This window comes from Papilio xuthus, unplaced genomic scaffold, assembly GCF_000836235.2.
Source record: "Papilio xuthus unplaced genomic scaffold, Pxut_1.1 DF826776.1, whole genome shotgun sequence".
NCBI classification, from domain to species: Eukaryota; Metazoa; Arthropoda; class Insecta; order Lepidoptera; family Papilionidae; genus Papilio; species Papilio xuthus.
Genome location: NW_013531873.1, coordinates 136554 through 152085, shown reverse-complemented (window position 1 = coordinate 152085; position 15532 = coordinate 136554). Strand labels below are relative to the sequence as shown.

General features: G+C 36.1%; 2 protein-coding genes across 3 annotated transcripts; one reads left to right on the top strand and one right to left on the bottom strand.

Annotated features, from left to right (window-relative positions):
• Positions 1–632: 632 nt before the first annotated feature.
• LOC106122860 (zinc finger protein 62 homolog) lies at positions 633–6969 on the bottom strand. Its single transcript, XM_013318982.1, is given in 4 exon segments — positions 633–2477; positions 2694–3796; positions 4131–5534; positions 6661–6969. Coding segments are annotated over 4 exon segments (3930 nt in total). The 5' UTR covers positions 6847–6969; the 3' UTR covers positions 633–1240.
• A 381-nt stretch (positions 6970–7350) lies between these two features.
• CCT7 (chaperonin containing TCP1 subunit 7) lies at positions 7351–14780 on the top strand. Of its 2 annotated transcripts, XM_013318988.1 has the most exons (15): positions 7351–7447; positions 8496–8594; positions 9069–9164; positions 9483–9548; positions 9886–9961; positions 10446–10557; positions 10746–10879; positions 11344–11519; positions 11972–12126; positions 12499–12668; positions 12946–12969; positions 13245–13379; positions 13485–13673; positions 13876–14000; positions 14238–14780. In XM_013318988.1, exons 1-15 carry the CDS (start codon positions 7445–7447, stop codon positions 14328–14330), a joined length of 1653 nt encoding a protein of 550 aa, XP_013174442.1. In that variant the 5' UTR covers positions 7351–7444; the 3' UTR covers positions 14331–14780. The 2 variants fall into 2 exon arrangements, with proteins under 2 accessions (XP_013174442.1, XP_013174443.1); XM_013318989.1 differs by lacking the exon at positions 12946–12969.
• The last annotated feature ends 752 nt before the right edge of the window (positions 14781–15532 follow it).

Sequence of the window (15532 nt, the reverse complement as noted above, 5' to 3'; positions counted from 1 at the left end):
TCTTCAGTGCACAGATGATCTTAAATCTACGTTTGATGGAAATTATTTATGCAACAGATTAAAAATGTATTTCCCATCCAACGATTTTCCAAAATGTTCTTGAGAAAAATTGTATCTCACTTTATTAGCTCGATACGAAAATATACACAAACATTTATATATATATATATATATATATATATATTCGGGGTTTAAATATATAAATAAACACAAAATAAAGCAGATAATTTATTGAATTATTCACATATTAAAAAAAAAAACTTAACAAAACAGTTTATATTTAAAAGTATTATTGTAGCAATATATTAAACAATATTTGGATATTAACATGGCCCTCTTGCAACTGATTAGAAATTCGTACTAATTAATTACTTTTGAAGTTAAAGTTTCGGAGCCTAGGATTTATAATCATCATCATCATCATGCTCAGGCTAAACTTGTCCACTGCTGGACGTAGGGCTACAATGCCTAGGATTTATATAGGGGCCATTTTAAAGAGATATTTTATATTTCAACAAATTCATTTAAGCAATTCATGTAAAAGACACGTGCGATTATTATATTAAAATAGTAACAACATTTATAACTAGATTTTTACTGTAGGTTTCTGAGACCAACATCTCTATTAAAAACAATTTTTTACAGTTTTGTCAAAGATGACAGGAATGGCCATTTGTTTTATAAAAAGATTTTGATTCTCAAAAACCTAAGGTAAATATGGTCATTTAGTGTGTTTTAAAACAAATAAATTGCGAAAGTACAAACTAAAGTAAATACTAATATAATTAGCTAATAAAAGTTATAATTCGCTCATAATCAACTCGCATTGAGGTAGCGTGGTTGACTAAAGCCTAGTCACACCTAATATAAAGTTGGCTCTGAACCCCTCAGTAAAGACATATTTGAGCTGACGATTAATAACGAAGTTGAAATTATTATTAATAAAAATTAATGTAATACACAAAATATAATTCTATTATATTGTTTAAATGCAAATATTGCTCGCTACAAGTCTAAGCATTGAATTATTGGCTAAGTTATTAAAAATAAGGCGCACTGAATATTTAAAGTGTTTTTTAAATAATTTTAGAACATTATTAATTAGTTGTATATCTCACAAGCAAAACTATTCCTGCAATTCATTACAAATATAGTAATAATATTATGATATCACTAGTTTCTTTGTAAATATAGAAATTCATTAAAAATATACAATGAAACACCATTTTACATAGCAATGCTATCTTCGAGCAGTTATTGTTAAATCAGAGTTTTGAGTTCCATGCACTTTAGCAATATGTTTTTTCAACTCATGAATTCTCACAAAGGTGGCGGGACAGTCCATACATTGCAACTTCGACCCTACCCCATGCCGACGCTTAGCGTGCTCTGATCTCCGCGAAGAAGATATGAACTTTTCCCCGCACGATTGACACTCGTACGGCTTTTCCCCCGTATGCCGACGTCTATGGTACACCGCCGCCATCTTGGAAACGAGTTTCGCACCACAAATGTCACATTCGAAGTTCCTTTCCCGCGTGTGAACAACACTATGCTCCGCCAATCTGGTCGGAGTATAAAACCTCTTTCCGCACCATTGACACTGATGAGGTCTTATATCCATGTGGATCCAAACTATATGGTTCTTGAGCTGAGGTCTAGATAAGTAGGTCTTGCCACAATAATCACATATGAACGTTGCGGGATCCCGAATGTTCGAGCGTCGACTTCTAGGTACATTTTTGGTGTCTGGTTTCGCTCCGGGCTCGCAATTCGAACGGTGTTCCCTGTAGCACGCTCTATTTGTGAATTGTGCACCACAAGCCCTGCACGTCCTAACTGCGTGCATCTGTGCATGGACCTCAAAAGATGCGTTTCTCGGGAACGTTCTCCCGCAATCAAAGCATGTCAAAGCGCCTGGCCTGTGAGCTCTTTTCGTATGTTGCTTCAGTTCGTAATCGGTAGAGAAAAGCATCGGACAATCGGAACACATGTGAACTTCCTTTCCGTGGGCCGCTTGAAGATGTTCCTTCATTTCCAAACCTCTAAACACCATAGTACCGCATAAAGCGCATGCTTCTTTCTGGCCACTGTTCTTTAAGTGCAAAGTAAGATAGTACGGGCTATTGAATAGTTTTCCGCAGTCTGTGCACTTGCAAGGCGGGCCCGAGCGTGCGGCTCTCGGTTTTTTTTCCACTTCGATATTTTTCTTCTTAGATACACGATTGATGAGATGATTCAGGAGTGATTTTGAGTCACCGTTAAAGCTGTTGTTGACCGATAGAACTGAAAGGTCCTCCCTCATTACGGTATACAAGGAATTAGGTGGTTTTCCACTATTTATAGCTGTGTTCAGATCGTTTACACAGTTGGACCACACTTTGTGGGAATTCTTCGTTAGGATTCGAAACTCGTAAGCGTTGATGCCTGCGTCCGTACAAGACACGCAGATACCTCGAGGGCAGAAAGCGTCTTCTGTCATCTGAAATAAACAAAAAAGTTTTATTGTAATAAATTCGACACAATTGTAAGTCAAATGGTCTTTGGAGTTTTAAGTCAGTGTTTTTGTAATGTCTTTTAGTTTTTAATAATACCTGGTACAATAAATCTTCATGTATGCCGTATAAAGAAGGTTTACATATCAGCTGGAGATACCGTGCACCACTTTATAATGCTTCTTAAGTAATGAAGGTCTTATAAACTTAGCCGAGCATTCCCTACATTTATGAGGCATATCTTCCGTCTTCATATGTCGCCTCTTCATGTGATCCAAGCGTCTGGAAGCGGATAGGAACCTTTCACCGCATTTCTTACATTCGTAAGGCTTTTCACCTGAATGTATCCTTTGATGCAAGTTGAAACCCAGCTGAGTGGTCAGTTTAGCACCACAATGACATTTAAAAACTATCCTTTCAGTCATGTGGATGACTTCATGCGCCTTGTGGTGAGCAAGAGTGGCACTTCTCTTGCCACACATTTGGCACACGAATTGTAATACCTTCAAATGTTTGTTCTGTATGTGACTTCTGAGAGAATCCTTGTTCACGTATTGATATCCGCAATAATCGCATTTGTATAACGAATCGGGAGGAGACTTCGACCCTTTGCAATGACCGGCGTGGTATCTATAACATCTCATGTTTTCAAAGCTACTGTTGCATGAGAGACAATTAAACAGAGTATGTGCGAACTTGTGTGATCTCAACGCTCTCTCTTTCACAAAACCTTTCTTACACACAGGACAGGAATATGACATTACGCTATGTGCTGTTTGCATATGTTTTTCCAATTCTGATTCCCTTTTAAATAAATTGTGACATGTTGTGCAGTGAAATAAATGTATATTGTGTTCTCTTTCTAAATGATGATGCAAGTTTTTCTTCTTGACAACAACACCGCAATGAATGCATACTCTGTTCGTAGTCATCCTCAGATGTATATTCAGTGAGTTTAATAGTCGAAACTTCTTGCCACAATATTGACATTCCCAGGGTGTGTCTTTCGTAAACGATTTCTGGCGCTGAGTGATCTTGAATATAGGTTCATGGTGTACATTATTCAGTATACTGACAGCGTGTAATTTGGACGATATTTTAATATTTTCTTTGAGTATAACATCTTTATTATAAAGCAAGAAGAAAGTTTTCTCTTCTGGTAAAGTAGATATAGAATTGAGGATAGACGTAGCTTTTGTCCACTGGTTGGCAGACTCATGACAGATACTACGAAAATGAGCCGCCGCAAGCGCCATATGTGTGCATGAGGAACAGACGCCGCGCGGCAAACTCTTCGCCTCCTCCACCTGAAACCAGGCGATCAGTCAGCCCGTTCCTCTACACCAACTCTTCTTATGTTTGAAACGAAATTATTTATTTGTCATGCAATTGTTATTCTTTATGTATTATAAACACGCTTTTAACAACAGTGTCTTGTGGTTTGGAAGATATTAAACGTTTTTGGTAATCTTATTGGATGCACGAAATTTAATTTAATATTACTCCTAAGAGCCGCGTTTACTTTGAATAGTTTACATTAAATTAAAATTCTGTATGTTTTTGGTATTTGTGTTTATTAATAAAACAAATATTTAAGATTCGTTTATTATGTTTTAGCGAAGTAAATCCGTAAACCTGAAACTCGTCCAAAATATGTAATACGCAGCCATGTACATGCACACGTCAAATTTTATATACTTTTGTAACATAGATATTTTATGTATTTTTCTTATGTACCCTACAGTGCTTCAGTAGTGTCGAACAGGTATTGAACTTCTCGTGACAAACACAGCATTCAAACTGTGCTTGTCTTTCACTGCTGTGCACTGACATATGCTTCTTTAGCATGTAGGGTAGTCGGAACTTTGCTGAACATTTGCCACATTCGTGTTTCAACACGATATCAGAGCTCTTGTGCACTTTCCGTATGTGTTCCGAACGTCTCGATGACGCAGAAAAAGATTCCTTGCAGTATTGACATGGATAAGGCTTCTCTCCGCTGTGCAACCGCAAATGCTGGCTATAACCCAGTTTAGTCCTTAAAATTATACCGCAATGGTCACATTTAAACGTCAAATCCTGATGCTTTTTAACGTGTTCCGACATATGAGCAGCAGCGAGAAACTTCCCGCAATAAACGCATGGGCTGTGTGTGTTCTTCATATGGACGATCTGTATATGGGCCGATATAAACTTTTTGCCCGCAAACTTTTTCTTACAATAATCACAAATACATTCCTTTTCAATCCTTCCCCGCAAACCGACTTTAACTTTTTTATCGCTCCATTTATTCTTCACTTCTAACATACCCTTGTGTTTCTTCATTGCATCTAAATTACAGCACTTTTTGACATGATACAAATAGCACGTTTGATTACGGAATACTTTGTCGCAGCTCGGACATGACTTTATGGTATGTATAGAGAGATGAGCTCGGAAACTGTTAGAAGTTTTAAAACTTCGTCCGCAGTCGCCACAAGTGCAAGAACCTTGCGAATGTGCCTGACGTAAATGTTGGACATATTGACTGTGCGAGGGCAACAAGGCGGGACACTTTTTGCAGTCGTAGGGTTTTCGATTGTGTTGCTCTTTTAAATGTATTACCAATTCATCTCGACTCATAATTTTCGCACAAATGTAACATGCTCGTTTAAAATCTGTAGATTCCTTTAAATGTCGGTACAACTGATGGACGTATCCAAACTGTTTGCCACAATCAGGACATTGGTAACGATATTTTGGATGTGTTTTTACAACATCAGTATTTTCTGATGGTCTCATCTTTCTAGTAAGTCTATAAGCTGCTGTTTTAGTTGATTGAATACTATCGCAATCGGTTAGAAGGACCATTTGGTTTTCTTCTACTAGGGCAAATAGAGACTTATCATTTGCATGTTGTGGAAGGTTGGCCAGCAATTGTACAACTGTCTCCCATTTGTGGGCAGCGCGCCTGCATGTCGTGCGGAAGTCGGCTGCGTTTAGCGCGGACATGGAGCATAATGAGCACAGGTTGACAGGTAAGTCCTCATTGATCGGCATCTGTAACCACCGTACCCATCAGAAAATCACCATATTTTCTCTCTCTGGGTTTTCATTAATGAAATGGGTAATTAACATGTAACAATGAAGACATATTAATTTGGATCATATGGTGGTTTTGGGCTTAAATGTAGTTCCTTTATCTCAAAAATTAGTAAAATGTCATGGACGGTTTAAAGTCATATGGATTCTCTACATCTGACATATTCTTGTAGTTGTTTGAAATGTGCCACAGACTAGCCCACATACAACGGTTACTGTTTCTCTCTAGTATAAAAGTTTATCTTTAAATGTGGCAATAATACCACTTTTTAATGAATTACAAGGTTCCATTATCCTTAATATTTGCAGCAATTTGTGATAACCCACAGAGTATTCATACAAAATGAAATTCACAGTAAATGTGTTTTTTCTTGTACAATAAAAAGGTTATATATGAAAGGGTTATCATACATTTGGGTTTTAAGCCAAAGTTACTTAAAGCATATTCTAAAGTTGTATAGTAAAGTTATTTCATAAACCATCCAATGCTTATTAAAAAGAAAAAATGTATCTCTATGTAATATAAATACTCCTTTATCTATAATGTTTTAAATAAATTACTCTTTTTTGTTTTATGGATAAAAAAGAGTACAACAAATATATATTTCAGTACTTAATAACAGTATTTCTATAACTGAGCTACATTTGTATTAAAAGAAATTGACTTATTTAGCATATAATGTACAATGATAAGAATACAGAGTGATAAACAGCGTGTGAGGTTATTATGAATATGTTTTTACATGGAATTAAAATACTTTTTTATTTAATTATAGTTATGTACATGTATATTTGTTTTAATGCGTATATGACATTCATAATAAAGTTATGTCCAAGTTGACTTTATAACCCACAGGTATTTAATATGATAGAATTTATTTCTTTGGTGTATTTAAAACACAACATTTGTTGGTTTTAAGTGAATTTTCTGTAAAATGGATCATTTAATATAATTAGTTTTAATGGAAAATGTTATTTGTGTACGAGAAGGCCGCCGTCTGTCGCCATTTTTTCTGACAAACTTAGGATGCCGTTCCGTTTTTCGCAATTTACATTTACTTTGACACATAATAAAGTTACTAACCTGAACTCCTGTTATTGTCTCCAGCAGCTCTGATAAAGTTACAGGTTGATCTCCGTCCATCAATACTGTATCGCCAAGAAAAACCTGGCCTTCCGACGTGTCTCCCATACAAATTCTGCATTTATTTATGCCATCTCCTCGTACTACGTGTGAAACTAAAGCTTTTATGTCCACTTGCCGACTCATTTTAAACTTTTATTAATATTTTATAGACGAATTCTACAATTAAGTGTTAAAAATCATATAAGTTAAAGCAAAGTTGCAATCGTAACAATTTTATGCTTATAATTTCAATTTGAACACGCCACAGAGAATGACAAACTTATGTCAAACGTCTAATGTGTCAAAATTGGTTAAGCTGTTTGAAAATTTTCAAATTGTAAAATTTACTACATTAAAATTGTAACTCAAAAAAATAGAAACTAGGAAACAAAGTCATTTACAATGTAATTAAATAGTTAATGTACATTTTTTACATGTATATTAAAAAAAAGACAGGAAATGGCGGCTCCATTTGAAATCTAAGAAAGGAGTCGATCGTAATTTATTTATTAGGCAAGATCACTTTTATATTTCCTAGTACTGTTATTTTTAATTGAGTTGTTTTCTTTAACTTAGGAACTGAATAATCTCTAATATTTTAAAATTAACAAAAATTAATCACTGTATTTTTGAATCAACTAGAAAAAAAACCTGTCGTTGTCTTTGTCAAGTCACTTGATGTCTTTAATAATTTATTTAGTCTGTGGAGTTTGTGTTTTGAGAGCTATCGAAAATATTTAAGATGGTAAATAAATTTTCGATTTTTTCAATAATCCGTTAAAGTTTAGTGTTTTTCTCGTAACTAAAAATTACTTCAGAGTGTAAATTAGATATCGCTTATAATATTAATGGGAAAACGTTAATTGAATTGCAGAAAAACTGTTTCGAAATTGAGGTTAAAGATCGAGAAATAATTTGAAAATTAAGTGAGAATAAACAGTATGAGTAAGATTCTTCATAATTATTGAATTATGGTCGAAGAAATATTTTCAATTATATAGTTAAAACTCCTTTTTACAAGATCTATGATCTAATCAAAACAATCGGTACCGGCCATCTGATTTTATTTCATGTAATAATAACTAAAGTTATATCTTTAACCATATGATTACCTAACAGATAATCTTACAAAACACAAATAATTACGGGGAGATAAAAGTTTCCGCTTAATTCTGGTTTTTTTTCCATAAAATTTGTTCATATAAATAATCTAACCTGTAAGTAAAAGTTATAGTTAATACTGAATTTAATCGTTAGGGACTATGATTTAAAGATCATATTTTTTACGTCTTAATACCATCAAAATATCGATTTTATGTTTAAAATTAAGTTCTAAACTTTGTAAACAAAAGATCATCTCAAGTTTTTGATCTTAAATTAGTTAACTCATTAATAATTATTTTAATGTCAACCGTATCTTTTAAGCAATTTTCCTATTTATACAATTTGACTTACAAGTTTTATGATTCATACATGACAGGAATTAAAAAAAAAAACAATTAAGTTGTCTGCACCTACATAGACAGTTGCTTTCATTGACATTTGTTTAAAATTATTGCCGATGATTAAAAACACACGGATCCAATTACTGAAATGTATGTGTGGATCATGATAGTAGACATGAGGCAATGTTACTACTTATCTATCAGTAAAAAACAAGGCTTTTCAAACTCAACAGTTACCCTCCCTAGATATTTAGGGTTAGTCTTGCTCAACCTTAGCAAAGTGTGGAAAGCCTTGAAATAGACAACATATAACAAGTTTTAAATATGCTTTTGTCCTTATTATTGCAGCAACCACAGATTTTAGTGCTGAAGGAGGGGACGGACCAGTCTCAAGGCAAGCCCCAACTCATCTCCAACATAAATGCCTGCCAACTTGTTGTAGATGCAGTAAGCTATACTTTACTTATGTTATTATGTCACCTGCAATTAGTAATTAGCTATATGTTCTTCCTGGCTATGTTCTACATGTATGCCAATTTTCATCAAAATCCATTGAGCCATTCTGGGGATACCTTCAAACATCTATCCATCCATCCAAACATTTACATTTATAATATTAGTAATAATCCACAACCGTGCGCCTCGCACAGCAGCATTGTGAAATGGTCTGTCCTCGGCCGTATTTCCAAACCGCTACGACTTAGGGTCCTTCAACAAGCGAGCTTATCACCACCTAAAAGGCTGGCAACACATCTGCGGTTCTTCTGGTATTGCTGATGTCCATGGGCGTTGTTGAACACCTTGGTGTTCCCGCTGCTAGTTTGCCCCCTTTTGTGAAAAAAAAAAAAAAATTACAGCCCTGTTTAGTAGTCTATAGTTTTACATTTTATTTTACTCAGTCTTGAATGTGTTTTACTTCAGGTGCGCACTACCCTGGGTCCTCGGGGTATGGATAAACTGATTGTGGACCACAGTGGTAAAGCTGTCATATCTAATGATGGAGCTACTATTATGAAGGTAATACTTGTTTCTACAAATTGTAAATTAAAATTATGAAAAATCAATAAATTATAAACATATATCCAAGCTATTTGATGAAAAGAGTTATATCTATTTGGTTATCTCATAAGATATGTAACTTTTTCTTTAAATAGAAAGAGAAGATATGAAATGTTGTTTTGACAAAAAAAAATGCCAATGATTTGAACAAACGGATCCAATTACTGATTTGTTTATGTAGATTATATTATTTTATGAGGCAATTTACTAACATACTCCAACATTGGAATTGTTTAATATCTTTTACATATTTAACTAAATAAATTATTATTTCAGCTCCTGGATATTGTACATCCAGCTGCCAAAACCCTTGTGGATATCGCCAAGTCACAAGATGCTGAGGTGACTAATTTACATTAGAAATGTTTCTTAAGTTTGAAATTCAATATACAAATACTGTTTTTGGCTCCACTCTTACTGTTAAACTAAAGGCTATCACTAATCTATCAATATTCAATTAAAATAATATTCAGGTTTTAGAATAGGTATTTCATACAAAGTCAATCCTGGAGAAGTGAGAGTCCAAGGAGCTACAATATTTTTTATCGCTTAAGGTTGCCCATTGCGATAGGACAATGACTTGATTTTAGAGATTTCTCGCTTATCCGGGTTTAATTTGTTTTAAAAACATTGATTAGAAATAGTATAATTTAAAAAATGTCAAAATTTTTGTGTCAAGGTTGGTGATGGCACCACATCAGTTGTGATCCTCGCCGGAGAGCTGCTCAAGAGGCTGAAACCTTTTGTGGAAGATGGTGAGTAGAACAATAACATTTATATAGAAGTACAAGGAAATGATTTTGTTTATAAGTATTTTAGTCATCTTTTTCTTTAAAGACTCACTGATATTATACTATTTGAATTCATAATCACAAATCTTTAGTATCCTAAAAATACTCTGTAAAATTTCATCAAAATCCCTTGTTTGGGAATGCATGATGGATGGATGGATGGTTGCTACTAGATATCTCAAGAACAGCTAAACGGATCTTAATAAAATTTGGCATAGATGTAGACATAGTCTGGAAGAACACATAGACTACTAATTAATTTTTTTTTAAAGCTTTATAAAAACTTGCTAGGTAGTTAGGTAGCTTTTTAAATTATTTACCCAATGATTAAAACAAACGGATCCAATTACTGATATCTATGAGGATCACTAATTCTATGAGGCTCCTTACATACAAACTAGCTACATACTTGCCCATACATGATAACTCACCTCTGCCCTACTCACAGGAGTCCATCCTCGCATCATCATCAAGGCGCTGCGGACAGCAGCACGTCTCGCCATAGAGAGGGTCAAGGAGTTAGCCGTTAAGGTGGAATGCCAGTCACCTGAAGAACAGAGGTCAGTTCCTATGTTTATTGAAGAAAATAAGTTTTTGTTGTTATTCAATCAATTTTGTGTGATTTTGTGTTCATCTTAAAGCTATCTTTTAATATAGATTTTCTTCACTAACCTTGGGTTTCTTAGACAAAACTCTCTGTTTTGTCAAAGACGATGACAATATGTTATTCACAGATATTTATTTGCAGGGAGCTGCTTCGCAAGTGCGCGTCTACAGCGATGTCGTCAAAGCTGATCCACCAGCAGAAGGATCACTTCTCAAAGATTGTGGTGGACGCAGTGCTGTCGTTGGACGCGCCCCTGCTGCCGCTCGATATGATTGGTAATTTTACAGAAAAATGTTTTGTCCGGTCGAGGAAATTAAATTCGTAACCATTCCTATAACTTTAATTTGGTTCTCTTATGGTTGTTTGTTGTAACATATTCTATTTTATGGGTAGGTAATTTGATTCTTTGACTGTGCCGTATTATTACTTCTATGACATATGTTGTAGTTAATTTTTCTTTTGTGTATTATTTTTATAGCCGATGATTAAAAAGAAACGGATCCAATTACTGAATGATATATGTGGATCATGATAGTAGACATGAGGCTATGAAATATGTTTTGCATGCAATATAGTAAGTAGTACACACCTTGTCTGACCCAGTGGGCAAGTTCACAAAAGTGTCACAAGAATTGTCATGTCTTGGCTTTTTTGGCAAAAATTTACTACTTTTCTCACCAGTACAAACAAATTTGTCATAATATTGTTTTTTATTATATTTGTATCTGTATATCCGTAGGTATCAAGAAGGTGTCAGGTGGTGCATTAGAGGATTCCTTCCTCGTGTCAGGAGTGGCGTTCAAGAAGACGTTCTCGTACGCCGGCTTTGAAATGCAGCCGAAGAGCTACGATGATTGCAAAATCGCATTACTCAATATTGAATTGGAGTTGAAGGCAGAGAGAGATAATGCACAGGTGAGAAACACTCCCGACTTTGTGAACGCAGAATTAAAATGAATCTAACGAGACTTTGTCCTGGAGTGTGCATAAGTTACCTTCAGGTCAAAGTCTTGTCAAACCCAGTCCATCTGTTCCGGAGATTACTTGAAACAAATGCAGCTTTACGGGCAGCCAATCAGATATTTCTTAAAGTGGTTTTTCTTTTTGTGTAACCCAAATTCGTCTTGTGTATCTCCAATATTACAGGCACTCCAATTTTATAAATATGTATAGATTTGTTTAGAAGACTGGGGCAAAGAGAGTGAAAGGGAAATTAAGTAGAGGGTTCATAAGTTGAAAAAAAATTTATCAGGAGGTTCACTAAAGTCAATAACTTTGTAAAAGAGGTTTACAACAAATCTTTGCGTAATGTTTGCTGTAAAGAATGTTTAAGCTGTAGTAGTTATCCAGTATTGTGTGATGTATAGATCCGTCTGGACAACGTGAAGGAGTACCAGAAGGTGGTGGACGCGGAGTGGCAGATCCTGTACGAGAAGTTGGCGGCGCTGCACGCAAGCGGCGCCAACGTGGTGCTCAGCATGCTGCCCATTGGTGACGTCGCCACACAGTACTTTGCTGACCGGTGAGTGGAAGACAGAGAGAGAGAGAGATTGACAGAACAACATGACAGTGGCGCTGGCTTGGTGTGGACTGTGTGCGTTCACTGGCGCCAGTTAGTATTTATAATATTGTTCCACTGGCTTAATGTAAATCAAGCAGAATAGATGAAATAATGAAATTAGACTCACTGCAGACAACACTTACTAATTATAGAGTGGTGTACACTAACTGTCGCCCGCGATTCCGTATGCGTAGAATTTAAATAAAGAAAAGAACTGATAATTAACCTATGTGTTCTTCCAGACTATGTTCTATATGTATGCCAAATTATGTCATATTCCATGCAACCGTTCTGGGATGTATAATATATAATTAAGATAGTATATGTATGCAGGGACATGTTCTGCGCGGGCCGCGTGCCGGCGGAGGACTTGCGGCGCACTCAGCGCGCGTGCGGCGGCGCGGTGCTCAGCTCGGTGCGCGACATGAAGACCGACAGCCTCGGCCGCTGTCAGCACTTCACCGAGAAGCAGGTCGGCGGAGAGAGATACAATATATTCACCGGTACGTACATACATACATACATACATACATTGTACACTAAAATATACGAGAAATTCACTTTTATATCTTAATTATACAGATTGAAGGTATTTATTAAGACAATAAATAAATAAAAATTTATAAATTTGCTTTGAGCTCCTGAACTATGTGGCTATGTTTCAAGATATTACATTTTGAGTCTAAATCGAGAGAAAAACTATATTAACAATACTTTTAACATTACGCATTAAATATAATATTTAGTTGATTTTTATGATATTATTATTTTGATTGTTAGGTGGAATTAAACATGGTCCTGAGGGTGAGGGAAATTAAAAATTGTAATGTAGGAAGATGTTGTTGTATTTTTAGTATTTAGTCTTTCATTGAATATTGAAGTTGTTGATGACATTGTTAAATATGTTATGTAGATTTGATATCATTACACGAATTTATTTTAATCACAGACTTATATATACATACATAATTTCTCTTCCATTTACATTGTATTCTATTTTAAAAATTAGTACGATTATTACGTAGTATATGTATAGTTTTGATCATCAGTGTAATATTGTATGTGTACGTGTGAGTCAGGATGCCCGGCGGCGAAGGCGTGCACGATGGTGCTGCGCGGCGGCGCGGACCAGTTCCTGGAGGAGACGGAGCGCTCGCTGCACGACGCCATCATGATCGTGCGCAGGACTATCAAAAATGATGCCGTTGTCGCTGGTAACAATTTATATCTTACAAACATACGTAAATTTTCTCTATACAAGTGTACATTTAGAAAAGTATTTCACTTGACTTAGTTAATTATTTAGCTGTGTTTATTAGGTGGTGGTGCAATCGACATGGAGATATCGAAGCACCTGCGCGAGTACTCCAAGGGTGTGGCTGGCAAGGAACAGCTCCTGGTGGCGGCGGCGGCGCGCGCCTTCGAGGCCATCCCGCGACAGCTCGCCGACAACGCCGGTCTCGATGCCACCGGGCTGCTCAACAAGCTGCGTCAGCGTCACCACGCCGGTAACATTGGACACAAAAGCGACATACTTCAGAAAAACACTTGATAAATGATAAAATATGCCTCTACCTCCAAAAACTAGACTTTGGCAGAGTCCTCCGTGGTAGTTGCTATTGGAAGAAAAAACCTTATTTTAGTTTTGCTGCTAGCTTCTATAATTAATTAATTCAGGTGATAAACTAAGGTGTATGTATATATATGCAGGTGACGTGTGGTACGGCATCGACATCCAGAAGGAGGATATCGCAGATAACTACGTGAACTGTGTGTGGGAGCCCGCTGTTGTCAAGATCAACGCCATCACAGCCGCGTGCGAGGCCGCCACACAGGTATGACACCATGACACCATGCCACCATGCAACCACATTACATAAGAAACAAACCCAAAGTGAAAGATTCCTAAACCAATGTGTTTTGTATGTAATCATTTTCACAAATTAATATTCTGAAAAAACCATTTTTTTTGTATGTCTATACATTTGGTCTATACACATTAAAAAAGACGCGAAGACGTGAAGTCGCGGGCGAGCGCTAGTGACTATATATAATTTGTGTTTTTGTTCCAGATTCTGTCGATAGATGAGACAATCAAGAACGTGAAGAGTGAAGCGCCGCCGCAGATGCCGGGCCGCGGTATGGGCAGACCCATGATGGGATAACCTCATGCACCTCACACCTCACGCCTCACACCTCACGCCTCACGTCCAGTATTCTTACAACCTCACACAACATCCAAGTGAAAGATATTACATCAACACTTTAAACCAGTGATTTCATTTTTGTAGCAAAAAAGCCATTCAGTTCAAGTCAGTTTTTATCAAAAGTCCATACAAAATGTATGTTGACAAATATATATCTCCACTATATTATGTCCTTCTCTAAATGTGTGTTTACATTGTCCAATTTTATAAAAAAACTCTGTTGTAATACATATGTGACAATGGAAACGCACAATATGTAACAATTAGTGCGCTAGATTGAACGCAGGCTTTTATTTCTGGAAGAGAGTTTTAGTTTTGTATTCATTCATTAATCCACTGACTTCGCGTTACGCTTTTACATTAGCGAGTAAGTTGTTTAGATATTGTAATAAATTATAATGTACTAAGCGTTTTGTTTTATTTCACCCAAATCCTTGTTTGTGTTGCGCGTCTACGTGTACGTGTTGAGAGTTTGAAACTATTTTATAATTTGAAGTCAAGGTCTGTATGAAAATGTGGAATATTAAAATAAACATTGCACGACTGATTAGTGTTGTGCCCTGATGAACGATTTTATCTATCGATATATTGGTTTTTTAACACAATTATTTTACATAAAAGTAAGCAAAAACTAATTTTTAACTGGAAAAGCTTAAGCTTCACTTATTTATTTTTTTATTTATATCATAAGATGGCAAACGAGCGAGCAGTCACCTGAAATCGCTGAAATAGCGAAGTGACCGTTGCCCATAGACATACGCAATTGCATATGCGTTGCATACCTTTAATCCACGGAGGAGACGATGCACATCCTCCGGAAAGTCCACTTCCCATCTTTTTCTTATGAGAAATAGTGTAGGAAGGGAAAGAGGACTATATAAGGCCTCCGGGACGCACACTCATCAGACGAAACGCGGAATTGCTTCCACTTGACGCCTGTCTTCTGTGTGGTCGTGGTATTTCACCGGGCGAGCCGGGACAATTAGTGCGAAGATGTTAAAGCGGGCTCTACCACTGTTAGCTTCCCGAAAAGACAATGGTCGGCGACATACATAAGTTTATTAAATCGTTTTATAATATTACAAACTTGATCTTTTAAATACTCACTTGCATCATATTTTAAGGTAACGATTCCAAATGGGTTCTTTATCATACAAAGA